At 49.1% G+C, this 27773-nt stretch overlaps 2 protein-coding genes across 2 annotated transcripts in view; one reads left to right on the top strand and one right to left on the bottom strand.

The window, feature by feature from the left end:
* LOC128915198 (rho GTPase-activating protein 20-like) overlaps window positions 1–17508 on the top strand; it is a 38919-nt gene extending 21411 nt beyond the window's left edge. The window contains exons 3-15 of the mRNA XM_054215258.1: window positions 1747–1917; window positions 2521–2670; window positions 4257–4298; window positions 5047–5131; window positions 6032–6109; window positions 6846–6912; window positions 7829–8017; window positions 8483–8658; window positions 9178–9339; window positions 10852–10961; window positions 11893–12082; window positions 13072–13189; window positions 13768–17508. Coding sequence (XP_054071233.1) covers window positions 1747–1917; window positions 2521–2670; window positions 4257–4298; window positions 5047–5131; window positions 6032–6109; window positions 6846–6912; window positions 7829–8017; window positions 8483–8658; window positions 9178–9339; window positions 10852–10961; window positions 11893–12082; window positions 13072–13189; window positions 13768–15506 — 3277 coding nt within the window. The 3' untranslated portion in view covers window positions 15507–17508. The remainder of the gene's footprint in view (window positions 1–1746; window positions 1918–2520; window positions 2671–4256; window positions 4299–5046; window positions 5132–6031; window positions 6110–6845; window positions 6913–7828; window positions 8018–8482; window positions 8659–9177; window positions 9340–10851; window positions 10962–11892; window positions 12083–13071; window positions 13190–13767) is intronic.
* A 1716-nt stretch (window positions 17509–19224) lies between these two features.
* On the bottom strand, window positions 19225–26330 carry LOC128915015 (adrenodoxin-like). The gene is made up of 4 exons (XM_054214787.1): window positions 26152–26330; window positions 20800–20924; window positions 20216–20345; window positions 19225–19958 (listed from the first exon to the last, which is right to left on the bottom strand). The coding sequence occupies exons 1-4, from the start codon at window positions 26328–26330 to the stop codon at window positions 19838–19840; spliced, it is 555 nt and encodes a 184-aa protein (XP_054070762.1). The 3' UTR covers window positions 19225–19837.
* Window positions 26331–27773: the final 1443 nt, after the last annotated feature.

Raw genomic sequence — 27773 nt, 5'->3', positions numbered from 1 at the left:
ACCATAGGGAACTGGTGCGTAGCACGCCCTGCTTTTCTGAAACAAGTTTGTGGGGTCAGTCTCGTAGGATCATTTAAAACAAAGGGCAGGACTGATTTTCATTTGGTTGTCTTCTGACCAAGTTACTTGACGTCTTTGTCACTTCCCCCACCCCCTTCTAAATTGCACTAAAAAAAAGTAGAGAGGAGAAACAAATTTCTGACTTTATTTGGCTGGAGAATATCCTCGTGAGGGAGGGAAGCTTTAAACGTTTCTCATGATGGATCGCTATGGAGGGAGCTGGTACAATGCCATCTTTGCTCAGGCCACCAGAGTATTGGTGAGGTTTTTTTGCTCCCCTGCTGTTGTGTTTACAAAGCTGTGTAACTCCTCCGGCTTTAGGAAATCCACTGTTGAGACTGTGGGATGGTGTGGCTCCCACTGCTCAATTGACGCACATGGAAAGCTTTTAATATCGAGTTTAAAGGCGATTTAGCTTCTCACTTGTACAGGCAATAGATGCATAAGCCAAGAATTCCCTTGTTGGTGGCTGGGGAGCGGTGAGGAGGCAAGAGGGAATTTCTGCTTGCAGGGGCGCTGGTGTTCCTGTGACTAGGGGGGGATTTTAAAAAAGCAGCTACTGGCTAGCTTTAACCTCACTCCTGTGAAAGCAATGTCAAAAATACTACCCTTAAAGCTCACGTGTTTTTTCATCTGTTTGTGTAGAGACTGCCCTCAGACTAGAGTAGTATCGCTGAGGGGTGGAGGGAAGATAAGTATTTCTTCTACATACATCCTTGCTTGCAGACAAGATACGTGGTTTTGTCTATGCGTAGAGACAGGAGGATATCTGGGTTTTTTCTATCTCCATAAATCAAAGGCCGTGCCTCAGAGGTTAGATAGTTCAGGCAGGGTTGGGCACACGAACATGGTCTCTGACCAAGGCTCAGCAAAGAGCTATTGCTTGTTCATTGGGCACGATCCCACCTGTGGAGCAAGGGGTAGACCAAGAAAATGACTGTGGGACCCGTCGTACTGCCAGCACTGCCCACCAGAGCCTGGGGCAGCGCTGGGAAGATGCTCTGGGACGATGCTGAGAGGCAAGTGGGGAGATGAGCACTTGGCGGAACTCTTCCAGCTGGGGAGAGCATAAAGGACCTGGTTCAGTCCCAACGATGGCTTGTTATCTGCAGTCAACATGCAAAAACCATCGGGGTTTTTTTTGGAAATGGGCAGCACCTATATCAATCTCGGTAGAAACAAGATGCTGGGTTGCAGCCAGGCAAGCCAGAATCAGATAGCTGGAATTAGATGAGTACACGCAGTTCGTTTTCTTTGTGCTCCAGTCAGTCCTTGTGCTGACGAGCAGTTCGGTACAGATGGAAAACATGCGCAGAAAGGGCAATCCCTCCCCATGCCAGGCTGAGCAGCGCCACGGGTTTTCCGTGTTCTTTTCGAGTCATAGCTCACACGCATATGCAGGAAAGAAATGTTTTACCTGAGTGAGAAATGACGCAAAGAGGAATATTTTGGCACGCTAACCTCCCCAGATTTGGTGTGAGCATTTAGGCAGTTTTCCATCTGTCTGAGGCTGGTGAAATTAATTGGGCAGAGGTAGGCAAATGCAGTTCGGAATTGAGAGCAATAGGGGCAGTGCTGGGAGAAGCACGGGGCTATCGGGCTGTTCCAAAACAGTCGCCTGTGTCCAATACGAACCTTTGTGAGAAAGCTTCTGACAAAGTCTTATGATTTTTCTTCCTTCTCCAGGGAAACTACCCTTTCCACTTCCCATTCAGACAATGGGCTGCCAAGTGGGGTGTTCAGCAGCCCAGGCTCCACTTTCGTCCTGGACGAGCGAGTACAGCTAACCGTGGGCCTGCAGACCCAGGAAAGACATTTGATCTTGTTCAGTGATGTGCTGGTCATCGCCAAGTCCAAGTAAGAAGAATTCACACTCGCTCCTTCTCCCCAGAATGTGTTGTTGGATCCGGGCTCTGAGCTGCTTGTGGAGCAGCCATCAAAACAGCTCCACTTTACAAATGTGGATCTAAAATGTGTCATCTCCCCCTTCCACCTCCAGAAATTCTTCTTGGTATTAAAGTTTGACTTCATTTTCCTAAAGAAAAAGGTGGTCTAATTGGTTTTGCCCTTTCCCTTATGTGGCTTCTTGAAGAAACAGCAAGAGGGCAAAGGGCAGTAAGGACAGAAAACAGACTCCTGGTCTGGCTACTTCTGCCACACATAAATGAAGAGTTTAGGTGACTTCAGTTATTAGCTTAGACAGTAATTAGCCTAAATCGCCATCTACCTGCATGTGGCTCTAGTGAATCCCGTTGCCCTAAGCCGCAGCTGTCTCACTGCAGCCACCAACCCCAAAATCCACTCGCAAAACTTTCTTGTAGTGCTTCCACATGCCCAGATGTTTGGTTCTGGGGGGCTTGTTGCTGTCACCGTACCTCCATGACTGGAAGGTGGAATGACCAGACTGTGGGGGTCTAGATGTTAGGATCTGGCCTAAGAAATATGTAATTTGAATTGCAGATCCTCCTCCAGCCTGAAGCTGAAAAAGCAGGTACATCTGAGTGAAGTGTGGACTGGCACCTGTCTCAGCGAAGTGACAGAGAAAAAGATGGGTCCTGAGAATTCGTTTGTCATCGGCTGGCCTACTACCAACTATGTTGTCACCTTCAGGTATCTCATCAGACACCAGACCTCCCTCTGCAGCCTGACAGCTGCCCAAGTCTCCCGTGTGTCAAGCGAAAAAATGGCTGAGGCTGTAGGGCCCTGAACTCTACTACAGCCCTTCTCCCCATGGACTAGAGGACTTCCACTCTCATCAGGCAGTGCAGTAAAAACTTAGATGTTGGGAGACAGTCATCTTAGAAAGATATCTGCAGGTTGGTCCCTGAGAGCCTTTTAGAGGACCAAGCCTCGCAAGTGTTGTTGTAGCAAGGGCTAACCCTGCTGCAGAGCATCCTGGAACATCACAACCCAATCTGCCGTAGCAAACCAGTTTGTGCCATCATATAACCTACCAGCATTTTGTTTCAGCACCTGCATGCAGCCATTTCTGTAGATTAGACCTAGTTTGAGAACTTTTAGTTACGAAGGGCAGGTTAGTTATGTCAGTGAAAAATGCCAGATGGCCTTGTGCCGGGATTCAATCCTTTATCCACCCCTAGCGTGGCATGGACGGCTCCTGGGCAAACCTTCCTCCTGCAGTTGTCTGCCACGGTGTCCCAAGCCCACAGCAACGGACTATGAAAATGCAAAGGTTCTTCAAGATGGGTCTGCACAAGCAGCACGGTCCAGAGCTTGCTCAGCCCTTGCTAACCCCAAAAATAGAAACACAGGGGAGCATGGAACAGGCAAGAGAGTGGCCCATTCGTGTCCAAACGCCATCTCAAAGGCTGTCCCAATGTTGTGCCTGAGCTAGTACGGCTCACCAAAAAGCAGGTGAGGTTTTTATTACCTGGAGCTCAGTCTGGCCTGGCTGAATTGAATCTAGAGCTGGGATATCCACAGGGAACCCAGGTCACTGCTGTCTCAGGCATCTCTGCTTCATACTCTCTTTTGCAAAGCAGAGAGGTCAGCAGTCTTCAAAGGTCACTCTGTCCTCAGGGCTTCTGTGGGCACAGCTAGGAAGGGCTGATCTGGCCTGATGCTTTTCCTTCTGTGGGGCAGCTTTTCTAGTGGAAAAAGAAATGGGAACCATACCACGGCTTCATAGATGCTGTCTCCTCATTTCCAAGGGCCAGGGGGGTCTCTCCCGGGTGATGCGTTCCTGATTCGGATTCACGCTCTGACTTGCAAGCTGACGATTGTGTCTTAGTCCAAACTCAACAGCAGTTCCATTTCCCCCACGTCACTGAGACCTGGGTAACCCATGTTGGCAGCAGAAGCTTCTAGGAACAGCAGACATTGGGAAGGAAATAATAGGAGAAAGAAAATAGCAATTAAAGGTCACCGCAAAAATAACAAGGGTCCACAAGATGAGTTAACTCCAACAGCACAGAAAGATATTTGTCCCTTATCTGAACGCTCGCCAGCCTGGGCAGGAAACGTAGTCCAGTTTGTTGCTGGGATTTTTTTGTTGTTATTATTTTTGTTATTTGTTAAAATAGGACAGAAGCAGGAAAGGACTGTGCTTTTGTTCCAGGGCTTTGCAGGAAGGAACTTTGACTTACAGCTATATATAAATGAAACTGGGTAGAGTTTCCAAAGGCTGTTACCCACTCAGCACTTGTTTGATGATCTGCCTCCCTTTTTATCTTCAGCTCAGCTGACGTGAAGGAGCGATGGCTGTCAGCATTACTGTGGTAAGTCACCCTCCTTTTCTCCTCCTGGACGGTTCCTCTGCAGTCCTCAGAGAAATTTGCCGTGCTGGGTGCCAAATTGCCCTCTGATTTTCAGCGCATCAAGTGTCTAGCTACGGTTTGAAAAACCCACCTTTGAAACCTGAATGTAGAAGCTCCTTGGTGAAAGCAAAATCGGTGTTAACAGTCCAGAAAAGATGAAATCCACTAGAAGTTAATGTTGTTGCAGCACCTTTTTTCCTTTGGAGCTGGAGGCTGGCTTTGCTAATCGCTGTGAAAATGTCACAAGTGTTATTGATTCTTCAGCTGTTTGTTGATTCGAACAAAAGTTTGTATTTCTTGGCATCTAGAGGCTACAGTTGTTTCTTTTTTGTGTTATGTCGTTATACGGTGTTTGCACTAACATCCAGGCAGAAGTGTTTATATGGATACAGAGAGGGGAAGAAGTCTCTTGGTTTGTGGAGGACAGTAACGATCCCAAGGATGCTGGGAGGTGTTATGCCAGACACATCTATCTGCATTAAAGCACGTGTGGGGTTTTGCTAGTCTGGGGCCTCAAGAAAGATAAAGAAGCCAGGAAGAGCATGTGACCACACTATGAATGTTGCATGTCATTGTCACTATCGTAATTAATCTGTGTTTATTATAGTGTCAAGGAGCAGGTCCCTTGGACCTCTTGGATCCAAATCTTAGGGTCCTTCTCAAGTTTGGTTGGGAAATTATATTCCTTCCCATTTTCTTTGACTTTCAGGCATATCAATGAGGTAAAACAGAATGAATATGTGAAGAACCTAACCCTTCAAATCTTTGTGCTGGATGCTGACAACTGTTCTTCAGTAAGTAAAGCTAAGAACCTGCTCATCAGACCAAGGCTACATGGAGGTCTGTGGGGTAGGGGGGAAGGCAGGGCTGTGGGGCTGATGCTACTGCTATCCCTGTTCAAAATTCAGGTCCCACCTGAAAAGGTTTTAGAGTGTGTACATCCAGGCAGCCGCATCCTTCCCACCGAAAGCCCACTCAGAGGGTTTTGGTTTGGGAAATCAGGAGGTAGCCAGACCCTTACCAAAAAGCAGTTAATTCTTAAGATTATTCTTGACCTCTGGCTTCTCTTTTCCTTCTGCTTCACTTCGTAATTGGTGATGGTTTGTAGTTGTGTGCCCAGTCATTCCTCTTTTCAGTGCAAGAAGTTGAGGGTGTTGAGCATGAATGAGTCACTGCCGTGTTCTCCTGAATTAATTTACTGGAATGTGCCCCAGTCTCTTCATATTAATAGCATACATTTCTAGGCTTCATGCCAGGCTTGGTGGGTCACATTTACCTCCTGGGGACTCTTCCCTCTGAGAGCAACCCCAGACACTCATGGTTTATTAGCGTTGCAGTGACATCCTTTGGAGTGACAGTGGCACTACTATCAGTCAAATACTGATGTGATCAAATACAGCATCTGAACACCACCCAGTTCTTGTGGTTTCTGCTGGATTAAACCTTTGAATGGTATAATAAACCCATGATAGAGAAGTAGCACAAAATAGTTTTCACAATATATAGCCATCACCCTGAACAATGATTCCAGTGTAGTTCAAATTAGTACAACTCTTCTAACCATGAACATTTAGTAAAGACAGTCAACAGACAGATAAGCGACGTTTTCCCCAGATTTTCAAGCTACAAGAAACTGCAACCAGACTTCACACCCTCTTATTAGCTTCCTATATTTTCTTTGTTTTCCTTTCTAGACTACCACGGTCAATGTATCCAATGTGGAAACTGCGGAGAGTGTGATGAAGAAGACCCTTCTACAGCTTGGACTTCCTGTAAGGGGCAGTTGCGTACTCTGCCAGATGTTAGCTAAGGAAGTAGGCAATGTCTGGTTTCAGGACAGTGCAGATGTGGAGAACTCTAGATTTGCTGTAACTAACCAGTAAGGCATTAAATACTCTCTGGACTACAAGATGAAGCAATCTGTTTGCGTGGGTGCCAAGTATTAGAAGCACAGACATGCTTACATGCCCACATTAGATTCAAACCTTGTATAATAAAGTCCTTTGGATTTCAGAGAACTTCAGTGCTTCCAGTGCAGCATTAGGATTGAGACAAGCTTGTCAAAGGATTATTAATATAGCCATGAAATATGAACAAATCAGTGATGTTATCAGATGACCCTTGCCCATTGCAGTGGTCCAGCCTTTCCCATTAGAGTGTTTAACAAGTAGCTTTGACAGCGTTCCAGTAGTTTAATACCAAGGAAGGCTGTGGAACTTACTGCTAAAATAGGCCAGGAAACCATCATGCAGGTTCACAGACTGCTGGCTCTCAGTCTTTTCTTCTCCTGAGCCTTTCCCCTTCCACTCCATATCAGCCAGACTGATCCAGAGCACCGTCCCTCCCAGCCACGCGGCTGTCCTGGAGGCAGCCGTGCACGTCTGGCTCCTCGGCCTGTTCAGCCGTTTGTTGCTGTCTGTTGCCTTTGGAGTGGAGTGCAACCCCCTGGACCCTCACCCTGGCCCCCTTCACCGAATATTTTTCTCTTCTCTGTTCTTCAACCACCAGGACAAGACAAGCGAACACCACCTCTGGGTGATCTCAGGAAAAGATGACCCTGCTTACCCTCTCATTGGTAAGAGCTCTCCCATTTTCACAGAATCATAGAATCATAGAATGGTTTGGGTTGGAAGGGACCTTAAAGATCATCCAGCTCCAAACTCCGTGCCCTGGGCAGGGACACCTCCCACCAGACCAGGTTGCTCCAAGCCTCATCCAGCCTGGCCTTGAACACCTCCAGGGATGGGGCAGCCAAAGCTTCTCTGGGCAACCTGGGCCAGGGGCTCACCACCCTCACAGGCAAGAATTTCTTCCTAATATCTCATCTAAATCTCCCCTCTTCCAGTTTAAAACCGTTACCCCTCGTCCTATCATTACACTCCCTGTTCCAGAGTCCCTCCCCATCTCTCCTATAGGCCCCTTTAGGTACTGAAAGGCTGCTCTAAGATGTCCCCAGAGCCTTTTCTTCTTCATGTTGTCGTAGTAAGAATATATTCTGGAGCTCTTTAGACTGCATGTGTTTATTTGTGAGTGTTTTTTGGTGTTTTCAAAAAAAATTTATTGATGTTTTCCAAGTCATCATGGTACCTGCTTACTTTTTGTATTCATCCAATACATACTGGACTGTCACAGTAAGGTAACTCCTACCCAGAGCGATGCTTACAGTATTTTATTAGTGCTGTGGGGGCCCATAAGCCTATTAATAAGGGCTTAAACGCAGTTAATAGTGCTTTGTTGCCTCATGTTCTGGAGAGCTGCTAATGAAGAGTGTCTGGCCAGGTTTAACTGGATGAACTTACTTGTAAAGCAATGATCATATATATATGCATAGATGTGCCCTGGCCTCTTGAGTCCACTGGTGGAGGTTTTGCGCAGTGTTGCATAGAAGCCCAGCTGCAGTGGGAGCCACTGGATGTGGCTGCTTCCTCCTGCCCAGGTTTGGAGCTGTTTTCACATAGCTCTGCATCTTTACACAACTCTTTGCTCAACAGGGCACGAGCATCCTTTCAGCATCGCAGTGAGCTGTCTCCGGGACTCTGCTGACCAGCAACAAGGAACCAACAATAACACCCTCCTGGCGGATGGGACAGAGGCTTCCTTCCTTGATCAGCTCCCAAAGGAAAAACAGTGTCAGTTTGTCCTGAAACCCAGGCTCCAAGCTCCAATGCAGCTGAGGAGAGGTAGGGGCTGCAGGAGCGTGTTACAACCAGGCAGAGACTTTGCTGCTTTCCGTGCCAGTGCCAAACTCTTCCTAGCATCATACACGTATCCCAGAGTCAGTGTCATACCCGAGTGTGTGCAAAGAGGAAGAGATTGCAGAGGGGCTGAATTTGTCTGTGCAAATGTTCAGAATTAGCTTTCAGTCCTTGATTAGCTTTCAGATGCCAGCCATTCTTAGGTTGCACAGACAGCAAGGTTCCCAGCAGAACAGCGATTAGTGAGTAAGAGTTTTGCTGATGGTTGAGAGATGAACAAGTGGTTTCACTGCTGTATATTATCTGTATATTATCTAAGAGTGCAGTTGTTAAACACACAATGGTAGAAAGTCCTTGCTTTGCTGGGAACTCTGTCTCCACTGCAGATCGCTCACTGGCCGGTAGGAGGGACAGACAGGTGTGTGATGAAGGTCTGTGTTTTTCTTTCAGAGTCACTGCAGAAACACACCAAGAGGAAGAAGTCCTTGATAGACTGGGCCCTGCGCCGCAGCACCAGCACCCCCACGGGCAGCCCTCCTTCGCAGTCACCTACCACCCCACGCAAGCTCTTCGGCCTGTCTCTGTCCTCTGTCTGTCCTGACGGGATCCTTCCCAAGCCAATCATGGTAAGGAGCAGCCTGGACTGTTCATCCTGACATAAACTTGATGCGCTTAGCCCATAATTTAAAGCCACTTGTGGTATTTATGAGGATTGGATGGGGAAGATGACCATCATTTGCTTGTGATTCAGATCTAGCTCAGTAATAAGGGTGAGAGCATCCCTCTCCTGTGTAACCCATATCACTTCAAGCACACATGTCCATCCTGTTTCAGTGGGTGTCTCCAGCCAGGTCATCACAAGCTGACAAGGGGCAATGTCAGTGAATTATGCCATGCTAGATTATTCCTAGATCTCATTCACTGGGATCACACTTGCCACAGGATAAACATACCCACGTGAACTGTACCTGCAACTTAGCTGACAGGCTTTTATCCCTGCTGAAATCATGATAAATCTCTTTTATGTCTGTCCTCTTCCTGGTACTACCTAGTTCTTGGCCATTATGTTATAATATGTGAGGTATAATATACACCAACAAGAGGGTAAAATGTTAGGCTCTTAATAGAACTGGGCTTTTTCTTAGGATATGCTGCTCCTGCTGTACCACGAAGGTCCCTCTACCAGGGGCATTTTCAGACGTTCTGCCAATGCCAAGATTTGCAAGGAGTTGAAAGAGAAGCTGAACTCTGGAGATGATGTCCAGGTGGATGGAGAGTCAGTCTTTGTGGCTGCAGCTGTCATCACGGTACGTTTGGCCAAGTATGTCATCTCTCTGGGGTAATGGTGCCTTCCTTCTTCAAGGAAGCAACATGAGTCTTTGTGGGTAGGGAAGATTTTAGAGGGGAACAGAAAGCATTTTCCATCAAGGCACTTTCTCACCTGATAGCGTGGTCCATCTATGCGCACAAAGGTATCTGCCTGACCCAGTGGTGCTCGTTTTCACATGCCGATATGTGCAGTGGCCCTCAGACCAGTGTTTCATTTTGCACCTCCCTCTACAAAACGGCCTCCAGCAGGCAATAGAGCGATGTCTGCCTCCGGGATAACCATGGTATCTACACAGTGCCAGATAACATGCCAGAGTCTGGACTCAGCAATTCAGATGCTGCACTGACAGAGGCATGAAGCCCTTCGGTGGCGGCAGCACAGAAGCTCTTTGTCCTTCCTGGACACAGAGAAGACATTGCAGGGAGATACGGGAGGACTCGTGCCATTTAAATGCAACTGCTCTGCATCCTCCCCAGCAGAGAGGCCATGCTCAAAGGAGCTGGCCTGTACTACCTAAACCCTAAGCCTTCACCCTCGAATCAGCCAGCAAGCAAGAGGGCAAACAGCTGCCAAATCCAAGCAGAGGGTTTGTGCTGGGTGAGGGATGAAGCTTGCAATAAGACCCAAGTTTTAGTAAGCAAAAAAATTGCACTGGCAATTAAATCTGGTCAGAACAATTCCGTCACCTAAAGTATCAGAAAACACCCCTGTCTCTTGCTTTTGTTGGCCTAATACAAAAAGCTGTTGATCAGGAGGGTATCATAGAATCATAGAATGTGTTGGGTTGGAAGGGACCTTTAAAGGCCATCTAGTGCAACCCCCTGCAGGGAGCAGGGACATCTTCAACTAGATCAGGTTGCTCAGAGCCTCATCCAGCCTGGCCTTGAATGTCTCCAGGGATGGGGCCTCCACCCCCTCTCTGGGCAACCTGGGCCAGTGTCTCACCACCCTCCTTGTAAAGAACCTCTGCCTGATGTCTGATCTAAACCTGCCCTGCTCTAGTTTAAAGCCATTGCCCCTCGTCCTGTCACTACACGCCCTTGCAAACAGCCCCTCCCCAGCTTTCTTGTAGCCCCCTTCAGTACTAAGGCACTTTCCAACACAAGGCATATATTAAGTTGTTAAATGGTCCCCTGTGGAAAAAAAACAGTGTTTCTCATAGCTGAGAAATGTTTCAAACACAGCCTTAGGGATGAGTCCTTTGCCTGCTGCAGCAGAGATCAGTCCCGTTCTGGAGAAGGGACAGGGCACGAGGGCTGGCTGGTCACCCCCTGCACCAGCAGCTGCCACACAGTTCTGCGGCGCTGGAAGGGAAGAGCCCCGAGGAGGACAGCTTAGTGGAAGCGGGGAGGGGAGAAGAAATGTATTTGTGGCATGTCTTGTTTTATCTTGTGCTTAATATGAATAAACAATGACTATATGCATGGTGAAACCAAAACAAGGAATTCAAAACTGACCAGACTGCTCTGCATATATATATTTAATTCAGGATTTTCTCCGAAATATACCTGACAGTGTTCTATCCTCAGACATGCACGGACTGTGGATGGAAGCTGTGGACACGGAAAATAGGGCACATAAGATTGAAGCTATCAAAAGGTTTGTAAAAGCCTTTGTAAAAGCTTCTTTTGGTGGGAGAAGGGGAAACATACGGCCCTAAGCACAGACTTCATCTTCTGGGAGACTCCTGGCAATGCTCCAGGCCACAGCAGAGCTATTGCTGATTGCCACTGCCACGGGTCAGAACATTTTCCTTTCAATGGTCTTCTATGCGCATTGTTAACGTTTCTGACCCCAAAAAAATGTCATTGGAAAATTCTTTTCTGATGACCAGTTGAAATTACCAGAACCAGCAAACTGAAAAAGCACAGTAATTCAGCCACCAGTACGTGGAATGTTAGTGGAATTGGGTCCTTAACAATGGGAACTGTTTTGTTATGTGCACAATATGAAGCTGATCATCATATTGTCAGTTAGAAGAAATCGCCCTGCCCAGATGGTGACTGGGACCTTGCAAATGGCTTTACTGCCTTGAAACTGCTGCCCTGAGCAAGAACAGTCCCTCAGCGTCCCGTGGGATGTGCAGTGTCAAACCTCTTCTTGTCAATGGCCCAGCTCAGTTGTTGAACCGTACCATTTGGCCTGGGCCTCCTTCCTCCATTGTCTCTATAGCATGGGACACAGGCAATGGCACTGGCGCGTGTGCTGCTGGCCTGGAGCTGTGCACGTCTCCTTTGGGCGATCGTTGTTTTGTTAAGGCATCAGGGACTTCTACCCACGAGTCCTGGACGTTAAGTCCCTTGGTTGCTCCAGCTCTGTGACCAGAGTGGGTAGGCAATATGGGTGTAAAGTTGTGGCTCTCACAGAAGTTGGTGGAGGGGGTTGACTTACTTTATTATCAAATGTGAATGTCTCGAACTGGTTGCAAAAGGGCAGAAGGGGGCAAAAGTTTTGGGAAGCAACTTCTGATATTTGAAGAGCAGATTTTTGTGAACAGCACTGTTTTCCTTTGTTCCCGCTCTCTGAATAGTCTTGTCAACCAGCTTCCAGAGGCCAACCTCATCTTACTCAGACACCTCTTTGGAGTCCTCCATCATATTGAGCAGAATTCCGGAGTGAATCAGATGAATGCCTTTAACCTGGCTCTTTGCATAGCACCCAATATGCTGTGGCTACCAAGTCCCACTGGGCCTGAAGAGGAGAGCAGGTCTACAAAGAAGGTAATCTTTCGTGGCTTTGGGCTCATGCTTGTCTTCCCCTTTCATGGCTTTTTATGGGCAATGTATTTTATAGACTAAAGGAAGGCCTGGGATCAGTGACAGTGCTGGCTGAGCGGCATCCGAGCTCCATCCTTGCCCCTGTGCAGCTGTGCCCATGCTGGTCAGGGAATTTAGCCATTCGGTTTATCCAGGGTGGAAAGGGAAGCTGTGGTTACTTGACCAGATGAACTTCCTACGTATGGTCAGGCAAGCACAAGAAAGATGGAACAGCTGAAGTTAGACACTGCCACTTCAGCTGGGTCTAAAGCCGCCTTGGAATCATAGAATGTGTTGGGTTGAAGGGACCTTTAAAGGCCATCTAGGCCAACCCCCCTGCAGGGAGCAGGGACATCTTCAACTAGACCAGGTTGCTCAGAGCCTCATCCAGCCTGGCCTTGAATGTCTCCAGGGATGGGGCCTCCACCCCCTCTCTGGGCAACCTGGGCCAGTGTCTCACCACCCTCAGTGTAAAGAACTTCTTCCTGATGTCTGATCTAAACCTGCCCTGCTCTAGTTTAAGGCCATTGCCCCTCGTCCGGTTGCTACATGCCCTTGCAAACAGCCCCTCCCCGGCTTTCATGTAGGCCCCCTTCAGGGACTGGACGGCCACTATTAGGTCTCCCAGTTTGCAGAGACAAAGTAAGCAATGAGAGCGCATCAGAGGGGAGGAATGCTTGCTTGTGGCTTATGAGGTGCTATCTATAGTAAGGAAAATTGTAGAATGTGCTGTACCCAGCTCACTGTACCACTTCATGTAGCTCATATTCTTGCCCCAGGTGTAGTTCATACAGTTGCATTGCCACGTTCTTAACAGCTCCTTGAGCAAAAGGTTCTGTGGACAATTAAATCTTTGTCAAGGGGAAAGGAACACTCTGGGACTGATCTGATTTGCTTTATATAGCTGGCTATATTTTCATGAAAGTGACTCTGTAAATTTGTGTCTTTGCCAGGTGGCCTTGTTAGTGCAGTTCCTGATTGAAAACTCAGGAGAGATTTTTGGAGGTGACATTGCTTCCTTGTTTCAAAGACCAGACAAAAAGAAGTCCAAAAACTCAGAGGAATCGCTGGGTAAGTTGGTGGTACTGTACCTTCCAGACATGTTTAAAATCTTTTAATAGATAAACTCCTCATGCGAAAAGAGTTTGCTTTCCCTTCGTGTGTCTCTTCCAAGGAAAAGCATTGGAAAACAGTTGGTTTTGGTTTTCCCTTTGCCTGTTGGCCATAGGCAGGAAGAGAGGGCAAAGCAGAGGGCCGAGGTGCATCACTTTGAATGTGTCCCTGAGGATAGCTGTCTGTCTTTGTGGCTGCTGTTCAACCTGTTCCAGCCACGACAAGAATTTAGTGTAGCCTTAGCAATGCCATTTCCCGGCAGTCTTTTCTCCAGAATAGTTCTGTAAAGCTAAACCAAATGGTTGAATGGAAAGAGATCGAGTTGTCTTTGTTAACTGTGCTACGAATACCGGCAAAGCTCAGGTCATCGAGCCAGAATTTTTTATGTTGTTCCCAGTCCTGGTCTGCTCCCCGTCAAAATAATGGATCATCTTTGCTTTGCAATGGACTTGATAATATTTCCCTGCCTTGATTGTAAGGTATTGTGTGGGGTTAGGAGACATAGGCAACAAATTAATTTGTGTTCTCTGCCGCAGACATAGGCTTGGCTCAGCATGATGATTCCTCTGATGAGCTGGAATTTTCTGCCTGTGACCCAGAAGGACCAAAGCACCACCTGGTTTCTGAAGCAGATGCCATTTTCGAACCATCCAGCGGCTTGCTACTCGATGAGGACCAGGAAGACTGGGACTTGTTCAGTGAGATCACAGCCTGCTACCAAAGCAAAGTCCGGAAGAACGCCAGTGCAGACAGCTACGACCTCCTGGAAGAGGAGGGCTCCTTCTGCTCCATCGGCTCAATACGCTCGCTCAGCCCGGCCAGGGACCGGTGCTCGTCAGAGCCCAGCGTCTGCCTCAGCTCCCAGCTCCCTGCTCAGAGCCACGAGCCGGTGGCCCGCCAGTCCAGCTGCGATGCCACCATCATGCGCAGCCATACAGACTACATCCACAGGCTCAAGCAGCTGCAGGTGGAGAGCCAGAAGCTGATTGATGAAGGCCTAAGCCCTGGGGGTAATAAGGCCAGGCAGACCTTGTGGCAGTCACCTCAGACCAGCTCCAGGGTGAAGAAGCTCAGCCTTCAGAAATCCAGCCTGTCCAACAGGTCCAGCTTCTCCAGCCTGTCCTCTACCACCACCTCCCCGTCAGCCTCCTCGCTCAGCTCCTTAGACAGTGCTTTCTCCTACTGCTCAGAGTCATCAGCCATTAGCCCCACAGACGTCTCATCCCTGCCATTCATGTTTGGCACGTCTGCCAGGCTTCACGCCGTGTCCCCCAAGATCGCCAAGAGGTCCCCAAAAGAGTGGCACAAGTCCTTCACGTCTCCTGTGCCTTTACATCCGTGTGACCTGGACAGTTTCCATGAGTGTGAACCCAAGGCTGCAGAGAGCAGTCACTGCTTTGGAGAGAGGAAAAGTTTCCCATCTGTCGGCGGAGCTGCCGTGGGAAGCCCACTAACTGACATTGACTGGGAAGAAGAGGAGAGACAGCTGAGTTGTGTAGGGGACCCTGGCCCAGGGCTCAGGAGCCAGGATTATACCAAAGAGTTCCAACAAACCCCTGAGCTCCCAGCCGCCAGCCAGGGAGACCACAGGGAGAAGTCCCCGCAGATCAGCCACCAGCAGCACAGGGAGAAGACAGTGAAGAACATAGAAATCAAAAGCCCTGATGCCTCCCCTCCAAGCCAGGAAAGCCTGAAGCGCACCAAGATAACTTTTTATGTGGCCCCAAATAAAGAAAGCTCAGTGGAAGAGGAAGAGGAGAAATCCATGGCAAACACCAGCAGCAGCGACTCGCCCAGCAGCTGCAGCAGCGAGCAGAGCCTGTCCAAGAGCTTGCAGACTGTGAGAGTCCATATCCCCCAGACAGTTTTCTATGGGCAGAATACCCCCCTTGTCCTGCAGTCCATCTCCAGGCGCTACCACCACGAACCAATGATCCCGTCCCTGCAGGCAGAGCACAAAGAGAGCCCCCAAAGTGCCTCCACTCCCGAGGAGGTGGAGAGCAAGCCCGTGGAAATGGCGCAGGCGCCAACCCAGAGCAAGGGCTTCAACACGTTCAGCCACACCATCCGTATCATCCTCCCCGCCTCCATTCGAAACACCGTCAGGGAGTATTTCAAGCACGATGAAACCAAGACCTGTCCCACGGCTGAGGCGGAAGCGGTGGAGAACGAACTCCTTCGGAGCAGGGTGGAATGGCTCCGGAGCCAGCCAGTGGCAGAGGTAGCCACAGAGGAGCGTGAAACAGTGGCATTTGCAGAAGAGACGTTTGTTTAGGGAGATGGTTGTGGAAGAACTGAGTATTTTTTTGTGTATGTGCAGCAGAAAATATTCTGTAAGATATGATCAGGGTGTGAAGAATCCAGCAGGCTGCACGGGGCAATAAGTGTAAAGTGACACTAATGTATATGTAATGTTGGGGTCTAACATTCATTTTGGCTGGGGAGGGGGGAGGGGGGGAGGTGTTCTTTTTTTTTCTTTACACCCTTTTTCTACTTCACTGGCTGGGTGTCTAGTGGGCGGAATGCCACCAGACTCTCCTTGTCTGTGAATTAGGCGACCTGCACAGGGTCTGGCTCCGTTTCTTTTTAAAGCAGAAAAGGAGAAACTCTGCTTTGTTTTCTCCAGTCGGCTGCTGATGTGTGTGGATGACCGGAGAACTGGGACAGCTAATGCTCCATCGGAATTAGTTAAAAATCTTTACGCTTGCACAAAATCCTCCACTACTCACTGTTCATCGCCCCCATTCATCCAAAGGAAGGCCCTTCACCTCCATCCCGGAAATCACTGCCGCTTCTCTCTGCTCACCTTTTGTTCCCCGGGGGGGCTAGCTCACAGGCTGTGTTCGTTACGGCCTGAGGCTGGGATGCAGAAACATCAAATGGAGCCCAAAGCCCAGCTTTCACCGACAGACAGCATATGTAACATTTTTAACCCCAAGATTGCTTTTTTTTGCCAATTAATTGTGCGTTGATTCGCTCTTCTCCTGTCTCCCCCAGAGCTAGCATTTGACAGAGCCACGGTTACTACAAAGGATTTTAGCACCGTCGCTTTGGCAGGGCTATGGACATTTGTCTTCTTCGGCGTCCTCTGGGAGGAGCTGGTCCTTTTAGTCCTAGTAAAAGGTGACATTATATTGCTGTAAACGATGGTGACATTTCAGAAGGCTCTTTTTCCAGATGCAGTGTGGGTGAGGCAACTAATCAAATTCCTAGTCACGCTGAGAGGGACTTCAGCAGGATTTGGCTTTAGCATGAGGTCAAGGAGTTGTGGAAGTTGTCGAGAATGTTGTCGAGTGGATGCTGAAACAAAGCCCCGTCTGGCCAGAAAGTTGTCAGACAGTCCATAAGCTGAGACTGTCCAGGCTTCAACAGCACCGGTGCTGCCACAGAGCAGCAGCGAGTTCCCACTCAGCACAGTACGTGTCCCCGTGTGCTCCCGCAGAGTTAAGTCCGGAGAAGTGCCAGGGATGCGCTGAGCAGCACTAAAGAAATGCTGCCAGTGGACTTCTGGAGCATCCCCGTGATTCCAACTCAAGGCAATGCTCAGAAGCGCCAGAGCCATAATGGGACTTGCTTAGAGCGTTGTGATGCTGCCAGCTGAGCTCTAAAAAGACGCTGAGAGCACCACATTAGTTTGACAGGCAGTAGGAAAACGACGGGAAGAGTCTCAAAGGTTAAAAGGTTCAGGATGGTTCATTTGAAAGTTATGTGAGAGTTTTCTAAGGTGGTTTCTCTCAGAGAGACAATCCTTTTACTCAATTAACAGTGAAGGACAAGAGAAATACATGAATCCTAATGACTGACAGGTAGTTCTTGTGGAGTAAGTGCCCCCTGCAAGTGGCTGAGTGTCTGCAAATAGCCGTACCTGCCCTTGTGTGACACCTGCCATGGTTCCGTCTGTGCACAGAGAGGGAAGCCACCTCTGTCAAATGACCTAGTAGGTATCGGATGCCTCCACTTATCTGCCAGGTGCCTGTGATGGTCAGTGCCAGGGAGCTGGCCCAGCCCTCCAAATTCACGCCATCGAGTACCGGGGCAGGGGAGAGAGGGAGAAGCCCAGAGCCCATGTTCCAAGGTGTATAGAGTTTGATTTGTTCTATGCAGGGTGTCTAACCCTCAGATGTGGCACTCTTGTGTCCCAGATCACCTTAGTGGCCCTTGTATGATGAAAGGTGTATATAATCGTGATACAACCCACCCCCCCCGCCATCATTTCCCTCACACGTGAACACTGATGAGGCATTCACAGTCTTTTTTTTTTTTTTTTTTTTTTTTTTTTCCCCCAGAGCTACCGTTGTAACTATTTCAATAAAAGACACACAAGTTTGTCATTGTGGTGGGGTGAGCGCCTTTTGTTCCCTCGCTCTTACTTCCCTCTTTCCTGCGCTTGGGGGCGGGCAGCGTCTGCAGGACACCGAGCCCTGCAGTGAAACACACCTTCTTCCCACCCCAGATCTACGAGGCTGGCCGTGCCGACGAGGAACCTTCTTCCAGCGAGTCAGCTCAGGCATTACTCTTCTTTGTGTCTTTTTCAGGAAGGTGAAACAGCACTAACTATTACGAGGAAACTGTCTGTCTGCACTTGGAAGAGAGATTATTCCGTATTCTAAACATGCCAATGGATTGGAAACCGGCTCGGTGGCTGGGCTGGTCTCTGTTCAAACAAAGGGGACCCGGACCAAATGCAGAGTGAGAGGTCACAATTTGCATCGCCTAAAAGAATTACGAGCAAGTTAGAAAAAGATGAGCTTATAGAAACACTGGGAGAGGCGAGGCAAAACACACATTTTCATCTTCTCACCTTAGGCTGCCTAATATGGGTGCATTGCCCTGGCACGTTGCTCTAACCCAGCTCCCCGTTAATAATTTTTCTTCATTTAAAACAAAACGAAGTCCTCCAAAATGTATCAGAAAAGGTAGCACAAACCACCGGTCCACCACAGGGACACGCTTTTCCTCACCCTTCGCGCAAGCTCACGTTCAGTCAAACCCAACTCCCCCCCACCCCACTTCATTGCCACAATATCCCCTGTTTCCACCAGTCCCTCCCAAACGCCTCAGTGGGCGAAGAGGTGGCACAGGAGGTCAGGGTACACGTGTAACAGTTTCTTTCTGTCACTCCTGGCTTCTTACTCATTTGCTTCCAGCACTCCTGGTTTCTTAATTGCTACCTCTGCTCGAGTGTTGATCCTCCAGGGCCTGCAAGTCCCCCAGGGGCGTCCCTGCCCTGGCGTGGGTCATCTATGGGCTACAGGCCCTTCGGAGGTATGCCTCCCCTGGGCCAGAGCACCTCCTTCCATGACCATTCATTGAGCTGGGTCACCAACACTGTCTCCTTCCACCTGCCTCCTCCACTCCCCATCTCCTTTTGTGCATGTTCCTTGTGTCTCCTACCCCTAATGGCTGTCCCTCCTTCTTCAACATACTTGAGCAGAAGTGCCACATGCTCCTCTGGCTGGACTTTTTGTGTGCAAAGGGGTTTTTATGCTGGTTTCAGAAGCAGCTGGAAGGGGCTGTGACAGGCAGAGAGCAGCTCCTGGCCTCCCACAAGGGCAGTCTCTCCCCCAACCAAAACTCTGCAATTTATGCCAAATAAAACTGAGAATGCTCTAAGATAAACATTTTTTTTAAGTGTTATACATCTTTTAGGGGCTTGATACCTTGCCTAAGAACAGTAACTTGTTGGTTTAAATTGGTTGCTAAACATAGCCTGGGTTTCAACTAAATCCATAGGAAAGGTTTCTGTGCAGAATTCTGTTTGGAAAACTCGGTTACAGATCATGGGTTCTTCACGACATTTAGATGGCAAATATGACACACTCACTCAAACACGAGGGGAAAATCCAGTCAAATAAACTGGGGCAACGGGATATTATACTTAAATTTCCATCAAACTCATTCTATCCCAGCCAAGCTCGTGTTACCAGAAAAGTGCATATCATAGGTCTAAAAGCCTGATTTAATGATTTTATTTGACGTATGCGGCAGTACAGCAATGGGAAAATTTCATATTTGGAGAAACTAGCAGAACATGGCGTATAACAATCCAGTGACTTGTAATGTCTCAAACTCAGAGAAGGCGGTTCCCTCTTAAAGGAAACGTCAGCGTTATATGGTTATCAGTACGTTCTGGATAACCAAACTCAGCCGGGACCACCAAGCCAACCAGCACACCGGCTGTATTTGGAACAGCTCTCTCTTCCTAAGCTTCCCAAATCGGGAAAAATCTGCTCTACAGCTAAAGAGCCAAGCCTTGCAAAATTCCCAGCAGTTACTTAGAATAGCAGAATTCCTTGAATTTCAAAGGAGAGGGTGAGTCATATACAGCACAGATGTTTAATGTCACCCGCCCAGGGAAATGGGAGGCCATACGCTTTAGTCCAGTTGCGTTCAGCAGAGCGCTTAAGCACTTAACTTAAAACATGTACCAAAGGCCCTAGCATTAAGCTTTGTTTAAATAAAAGATTTGCCAAACAGGCATTTATACTGAATCAGGCCTCTATGGGCCACTGCAAGCCAGCCACACAAAGCAATGGTGTTACCCTAAAGCAAAGTGCCCTGCCACACCTCGAACGAGGATGTGAGTCGTGCAGGAGTCGTTTCCAGTTACTGTTTGCTTTGCTTTCCAACCTCCAGCTGCCTCCTGATGTCCGAGACATCCATGGGGACCCGCACCGTCAGACCATCCATCGACTTCTTAACGCACACCTGGCAGCCGAGGCGAGATCTGAGAAGAAAACATTAAGTGAGGCTCATCTGTTCCCGCAGGAAAGGGAGAAATTCCCCACCCACGTTGGGATGTCTGGGCCAGGCTGGGTTTTCACTAAAGTTCTTGTTAAAGGTCTCCTGTGCCCCAAGAGAAAGCAGCTCTAGCGGCACAACCGTAACACCGAGTAAGTCCTGACCCCTTGGAGAGGGGTACCGGGTGCTGGGAATCGGTCTCAGAGGTCTGAGACTCTTACTGGGATGAGCAGGGAGGCTTACGTCTCAGTGAGGCCGTACGCCAAGTCCAGCATGTCCAGCTCTTCATCTGAGACAGCATCCAGCTTTTGGAAGGTGTCCTTCTCAAAGATGAGGTGGCAGGTGGAGCAGGCTAATGTCCCTTCACACGCACCTGGTGGACAAACGAGGGAGTGACAGCAAATCAGGGGAAAAAAAAAAAACCAGTGGTGGGAGAGATCATCTTCAGGAACAGTGTGAGAAAAGGTCCTTTAACAGGTCTGGAGCATGTCAAAAGAGATGCCAGAAAACACAACAGACGGATGCAGATTTCAGTCTGCCTTTTCTCTGGAAGGATCACAACCAGTTTTCAAATTGGTACGCCAACTCCAACCAGCCAAACGCATTGCCACAGGCTGCTGGAATCCCAGCGGCGACGGTGTGGAGGTCCCACTGCCATCTCAGTGCGGGAAGCCAGCCCGGCGCGCAGCTGTTGGGGAAGAGAAGCTTGCTTCGTGGCCCCACCAGAACACAGCGGCATGCGTACGGTCGGCGCTATTCCCAGGCACCCAATGATCACAGCACAGACACATAAACCCTAAGAGCACATGCCCTTGTGCAACACCTACCAAATCCATCAATGGCCAAATTTTGGTTGACTACCACTTCCAGCAAACTCTCCCCTTCTTTGGCTGTGGCCGTAAGTCGCTCTCCATCCCGATTTATAAAATGCACCGTCACCTTGTCTGCAGAGCTGTAGGACAAGTTGGAAAAAAAACAAATAAAAAAAAAAAATAAATCAGAGGAGCCCACCCTCCCCTGCACACCCACTGTCGAGGCCTTTTGGCTGAGCACTAGAGACGTTGCACTTGGAGGGAAACGCGCATACGAACACTTTCTGGAAGGATTACACCACGCGTGTCAGAAAAGATTCAGATTATCCATTCTCAGTGACTCAGGCAAATCTGAGTCGACCCAAAACTTTTCCCACTTTATCAAATGTCCCTCAGAATAAGTGTTTAGCCGCGCATGAACAAGTGCTTGGGCTGGCTGGCGGAGGGAGCAGGTAAAGTATTTGCAAGCCTGGGATGTTAATCCTGGCCGGAGTGATGTAGTAACAAGAAAAACGCGCAGGATCAGATACTAATCACGCAGTAAGGGCTGTTGTCATTCACGTTTTGTTTCCCCTTCCTTTCCCAAGGGGATTACTTGATGACTGTTGCTTTTCTGCTGCGTGTCCTTTCATGAAGTGCCCACTCCTTCCCTGAACTCGATCACAAGGAGCTTTGTTACGATGAGACACGCTCAGCCCCAGCTTACAGAGCAACCGCCCTGAGTAACCTCCTCTGTGCTGATGGGATCCTTGCTCAGGGGAAATTGCTCGTTGTTTTGATAGCCTGCAAGATTTAATCTGGTAGAGAGTTCAGAACAAGACTATCAGCATCTCTTAGTGCTGACTTGCGGAAACCGCCTCTACGAATAAGAGGGAAACAGCATCCACTTCATCTCCTCCAGACCAGGCTCTCCCCACCAGCGTGGAGAAGGCTGCCACCCTGAACGGCAGCGGCAGGGGTTTCTCACCAAGACAGTCCATTCTGAGACCATCTATTGTATTTGCCGAGGGAAGCACGTGAGCAAACAGGGGCTTTTCTTAGTGCGCATACCCAAAAAGGTCACTTGGAAGCAGGAGGTCAGGGTTGCCCAAAGGTCCCACCTCCTGTGCTGAAACAGGGCAGCACCATGGAGGCCGTGGGTGTTTTGCCCAATACCTCTCAGGGTGGCACTGCCCAAGTGCCCATCATCTCCAAGCCCGGGACATTCTCCAGTGGCAGAAGCTGCGTCCGCCCTCTATTCTTCTGTCAGGCCAACAACGCGCACCGCTCTCTCAGATCTCTGGAAAGATCCATCTCTGTCTCTCACAGCTCCGATAAACTCCCAAACACCGGCAGTGTCGGCGCTGCCCCGTGGCCTTGCTGCTGTCATTTCTGGCACAGGAAGAAAGAACCCCAGCCTTGAAGACAGAGTGAATTTCACAGCGAGCACTGGCCAAGCTCACCCTCTCCTGATTTTTATTTTTCACTTACACAAGGCTGAGCGAAGCATCACCCAGCTTCTTCCAATAAAAGTGCTGTTTGCTATAAAGCTTGGTAATTCTTCTCCCGGAAGCCCTGGGGGCCGGTGAAACAAACAGCGAGTGCGGCTCAGAACTCCGAATTTATAGTATTGCTTCCTGATTTCTTGCGATGTATTTGCAATATACACCGACTACAAACCGTCACAGCCCCAGAGTCACGGGTCACAGCAGACCCACCAGCCGAGGAAGCGCCGAAGCGCCTACACTCCTCTGTGCCAGGCATCCTCTTGGAAAGTCACAGAGACTGGGAGGAGGAATTGGTTAAATGGGAATTGCCTCTGGGATAGCAACACCAGCAGCTGAAAGGACTTACTGCCTGCTCACCCCTCTCTGCTCTGGGGCAGACGAAAACGAAGCACCTGGAGATCTCTGCTGGTTTCCTTTTAACATCAAGCACAGAAATACATAAGGATCAAGTTTAAACAATTTCCGTTGCTCTTTCTTAACTCACAAGAGGCAGAGTAGAGGGGATATACCCAGATGAATAGGAGACGGGAAAGAACTCCTGTAAAAATGTAATGGGAAAGGGGGAAGAAATGTTCTCCTCATTCAAGTTTGCAGGTCTTGCTCATTCCGCTTCACGTTAGTCACAATCACCATCTATGTCTAACGCCATTTACCCGCTGACAAATCACTGCGGTACATCTCTAGGTGATTAGGGATGCTGTTTCTTAAAATGTCATCACATGGACTTCAGCAGCAAGACTTCAGGGGCAGAAAGTTCCAAACAATTCTCTCTTTGGAAAGCCAATCCCCACATTACGCCAAAATTTGGAAATGGAGAAAGGAGATGAAACAATAATTTTTTGCCTTCCCTGCTCTTATTTTCAGCTGCCGCCTGGTTCAGCCAGCCGGAGCAGAACACCGGGGCCACTGTACCTTCGTCTGAGGAGATCGGCTTCCTGTTTTTCAGCAAGCTTCGGCAGAAAACAATGCCTGGGCCATTAGTCTACAAGAGGGTCCCCTGGTTATGAAAACAGCTGTGAAGTCAGCGCCCAGACCGTGCCGCGGAGGGGAGAGCTTCCCCCGTGCCGAATGGAAGGATCACGTTGCAGTCACGCACGGCCAAGCAGGACCACCCTAACTCCCTAAGCAAACAGCCAAAGAACATCTTTAAGACATTTCAGTCTCCTTCACAGAGACGCCCACAAACGTTATTTTTTTTAAAATAACCAATTTAAAGCCTAGTTCCCAAATGTCAAAAGAAAACAAAACAACCCTCTCTGCGTTTTGATGGCTTGGACCCATTTATTCCATTTTTATGGCAAATAGGCAGGTTTCCTCGCAATGTTAGTTTTACAGTCATGGGTGAAATAATTTGTTACGCAACAGAAACATTAAAGTCACAGGACTTAATGCTGCAACTCAATGCATTCTGCAACAGGATAACGCGAGCTGCCTGCCTGCAAGCAGAGAGCGCTGGATCCAGCAACCCCCAAAAGCTGTATACGTGTTTATGGACAGAAAACTTCATTCCCATTGCCTTTGAGGCACCTAGAGCTTCAGTCGACGGCAGTCCCAGGATAATCCTTGCACCAGGCTCCCGCAAATGCTAGGGGAATTTGTTCCCTGTGGTTCCTCCTGGAAAAAAAATCCCTGCTTTGACTGTTGCCGGCAGTTAAACGAGCCCAGAGACGGGTGGGTTGCAGCCAGGGACAGCACAGCGGGTATCCAGTTAGAGATACGGAGTTACAGGTGCCATTGCCACAGACCCCTCACCACTTTGGACAAGCCAAAGCAGGGGTGATGGGAGCAGGGATGATGCCCAGGGCCCCAAGACCACGACACAGAAACCACCTGTAAGCAGCTTCTCTCTCTTCGCTGGCTGTAGGAGAAATTTAAGCTGTTTGTTGTTAGTCTAAGTGCCCCTGTTAGGGACAAAACCCCCTCCCGATTAGTCCCTGTTTCCACCGTTCAGTTCAGTCACCTACGGCAGACCCACTCGTACGCTGGTCTAGTTGTCTTCATATCCCCCGAATCCATCCCAGGCCGGAGTCTGCTCTGGAGACCACCGGCTTTGGGTGCCCAAGGCTTCAGGAGAGCTTGGAAAGAAAACCCATATCTTTTATTTTCTATTTACTTTTGAATTTGTTTATCAGCGCTTTTGAAACCATGAAAAAGTTCCTTTCACATTTCATTAAGAAAATAATTTTGAACCAGGATTTTAAAAAACAACTCGAAAGTGCTTAGACTCAATTTTGCTTGATTTAGGCTGAACTATTTTCCGATGGCGTTACTGTCACAGGACACGCGGTCAGAGCTTTGCAAAGATCTTCTCAGGATGTGACAAACGCAGCACTCCAAGTTCAACGCACGCCAACTGATTATTCCCTTTTAAAAACAAAAAAAAACCCCAAAAAACTCAAACTTTGTGACACAGGTAACTAAGTGAAGGGGCTCTCAAGAAGGTTCTTCTTCTCCCTGCCAGTGTTTTTCCCTAAAAGATACTTTCCAAGGCCATACAAAACAGCAAGATGCCTATAAGTATTGCCAGAGATAATTTCATGAGCAACAAAGCAATTAGAAAGAAAAATCCATTGATAACGAATCTTCATAAATCCCATTAAGCAGGGTTATCAGTATAACTTTTCCCTAAGGTCAGATAGAAAAATGGTTTGTTGTATTTTCTGTGATGTTGGTTGGGTCTTTTTCTCAATGTCTAGCAGATTACAACCTGACCCAGATCGTGCCGGTCTACAAATCTACAAATTCCCTTTGTTTTTCTCAGAGAAATGCAATCTCCTCCTGAATTATCCCCGAGGAACAGAGGGAAGACCGGCAGGGAGCCTGCTGTAGTTCCTGCTGCAGAAACACGGGCGAGTGCTCTGCGCCAGGCAGGCTCCCGTCAGCCCCGTCCTTTCGCCACACGGGGACAGGCTGCTCCTGCCTCTTCAGGATTTCCTTCTCGAAGAACTTCCAGCCTTCCTGGACTCCTTTGCCCTTCAGGATTGCCTCCCAAGGGACTCTGTCAACCAGGCTCCTAAACAGGCCAAAGTCTGCCCTGCCAGGGCAGGGACCGGGAATCCTCCACCCTGGCAGGGACCGAGTGCCTTTAGAGGCTTTTCTGAACACAAGCTTCCGACCAAGCTCCACCGCAGAGTTCAGCTCCCAGACTCGGCCACCACGACAAACTGTGCATCCTGTCCCGAGCAGGCAGCCTCGGCAAAGCCCAGCACAAGTCACTGGCCTCAGGAGCCTGGCAGGACACCCGTGCTGCGGGCTCGTACAGCCCCTCGCACCTACAGCCACCACCTGGGCGGGCGAGATGGCTCCTCCGCCTCCCTGCCCAGAAGAGGAGGAGGCCAGCAAGGCATGAGAGCTTGCAGCGTGGCTTCTCATAACCTAAAGAGAACATTTTGCTCCCTGGAGTTGCAGACACCATCAGTTCCGTTCCCTTCCCTGCCTTTACGGCAGCAGGGACAAGAAACCCAAGAGAATTTGCAATTCCCAGAGCCCAGCAGTCATCCCAGCTTCCCCACAGCAGGAATACAGCAGGCTCACGGCCCAGCTGTCCAACACACCTTGGCCACCATCCCCATTCCTCTGGGGAATGCCCCAGCGGTCAATGGACTCTTGTGCCACATCGTCATCTTCATGCCCTGGCTCCAGGCCACCATCTGTGGGCTCCACAGCTCCAGAAGCGGGGAGCAGCACCCCTCACATGGGCTCCCTGCACCACCTTCCTCCTGCCAGCATCTGCTCAGCCTACGCTTCCCTCCTCCACCACCTCCTGTTGCGCACTGGCCTCTCCCTTCTCCCTTCCGTGGGGCAAGGCAGGGGTAAGGGCACGTCCCTCCTGAAAATGCCCTTCCGGACACACCGAGGTAGGGTTCAGCGTTTTACTCACCTCGATTCCCCAGCGGCATCTTGGAGCTTGTGCGTGGAGCTGAAGCGTCTTTCTGACCCCCGCTTAGCTGGTGTGTGATGCTGCTCGGTCACCCCACGGAGAGAAATAAAGCGAATTTTGCTCCCATTCAGTCCACTTAGCAAGGGTCGCAGGAGCCCCGAGATGCCTTGAGCTATCATGCTCCGTAGGGTCCTGCTCCGCCTGCGTCTCCTGGGCTGTTGCCTGCTGCAAGGCCAGCTAGATTAAGAGTTATAAGTACAGCAGGGGGGCGTGGGGGGTGGGAAGAAAGAGGGGAAAAAAAGAAAAAACTAGGACAGCCTCCCTGGGGGTGGAGGGAGGGGAAGGAGGAGGGAAGGATGGACAGAGGGAGGGATCGTGCTGGGATCTTGCTGCCGTCCATGCTGGACTGGGTGAAGCACGGTAACACGAGCATCACCTCCACGGACCAGTGCCCGAGCAATGCCCACCTTGTTTTGCCTTAGAGACTTCCCTTTAGGAACCAGGTCTAAATCCAGTTTCAGGAGGAATGTTCACCGCAATTCCTAATCACACAAGGGGTTGCAAGCCGAGGGCTGGAAAAGCGCTGACGGCTGCTGCCTCAGGAAGAGGGGGGCACGCCAGGTCTTACAGCAACAGGGCGAGAGTAAGACTGAACGGATTCTGCACTTGACGCGGAGGTCGTCCAGCCACATCGTTGCCTTCCCCAGTACTGCAGGATCCCAGCTCCGGAATGTGAATATTCACTTACTTCACAGGACAACGGCGAGAAGCCGCCACGCTTTGCTCATTTGCTAAACTCTCTGCGGGAAAGTGCCTTAAAGCACAGATAAATATAACTCATTTCGCGCTAACTGATACTCCATGCCAGTGAGACTTCTGCAGAAGGCGGCTTTTTAATTTATTCCCAGAGACACGGTCACTAGTTTGGTCTACCCTCCTCTCCAGGGTAAATCGATTTCCCCCTGAGGACGAAGATGCAACAGCAGAGACTGTTTCAGTTCCTGGGTTTTGTGGAGTTTGAGAACAGCTCTCATCCCAGGAGTCTGAATTGTCCCTAAGACCAAATTAACAGTTCACCATTTGGTAGGATGTTTGCTTTAATCAGGTTTTTTTAATGCAGTAACATATCACTAGCTGGTATGAACACGAACCTTTGAAACTGGACTCTCTAATCAATCCATACAGGGGAGAGAAACCGCAGCATAAGAGCAAGAACTGGCTGGAAAATGTTCCCCTCAGCGCACACACACACACACACACACACACAGAGCATGGATTCCTAGTTTTGAAGATAACTGGAAAGTGTTGGCTCTTCAACCCAAAATGAATTTTTTCCACCCCAAGCTTTCAGGTTGGAAGCGGATGCTTAAGCTTTCTGAGAAATGCATTGAAGGCATTAAGGAGCGCCAGTATTTTCCGTAAGGGGGGAAGGGGAATCCTATTCTTCATTCCAATAAAGTTTGAGAGGCAAGTGTCCACGCATTCAAACACACTGCTGAGATAGCTCCAGTGGAGAGAAACTCACGGGCAATGCATAAAGCATTAAAAAAAGAAAAAACTCTTTTTTTTTTTTTTTTTCTTAGGGGGAAGTCTAGTTTCTAAACCCACCTGTCTACCTCCCT

Source organism: Rissa tridactyla, chromosome 9, assembly GCF_028500815.1.
Source record: "Rissa tridactyla isolate bRisTri1 chromosome 9, bRisTri1.patW.cur.20221130, whole genome shotgun sequence".
In the NCBI taxonomy this organism is placed as follows: domain Eukaryota; kingdom Metazoa; phylum Chordata; class Aves; order Charadriiformes; family Laridae; genus Rissa; species Rissa tridactyla.
Note: the sequence above shows the minus strand (reverse complement) of the source record. Positions and strands in the feature narration are given on the sequence as shown.

Bases quoted from the DNA above. Each gene is read 5' to 3' on its own strand.
- LOC128915015 (XM_054214787.1), bottom strand. From the start codon at position 26,330: ATGATAGCTCAAGGCATCTCGGGGCTCCTGCGACCCTTGCTAAGTGGA. The intron at 20,346-20,799 runs GTAGGTGTTGCA...TTTGTCCACCAG, and splicing joins TTTGGCCATTGATGGATTTG to GTGCGTGTGAAGGGACATTA. The intron at 19,959-20,215 runs GTAAGCCTCCCT...TTTTCTTCTCAG, and splicing joins GCGTACGGCCTCACTGAGAC to ATCTCGCCTCGGCTGCCAGG.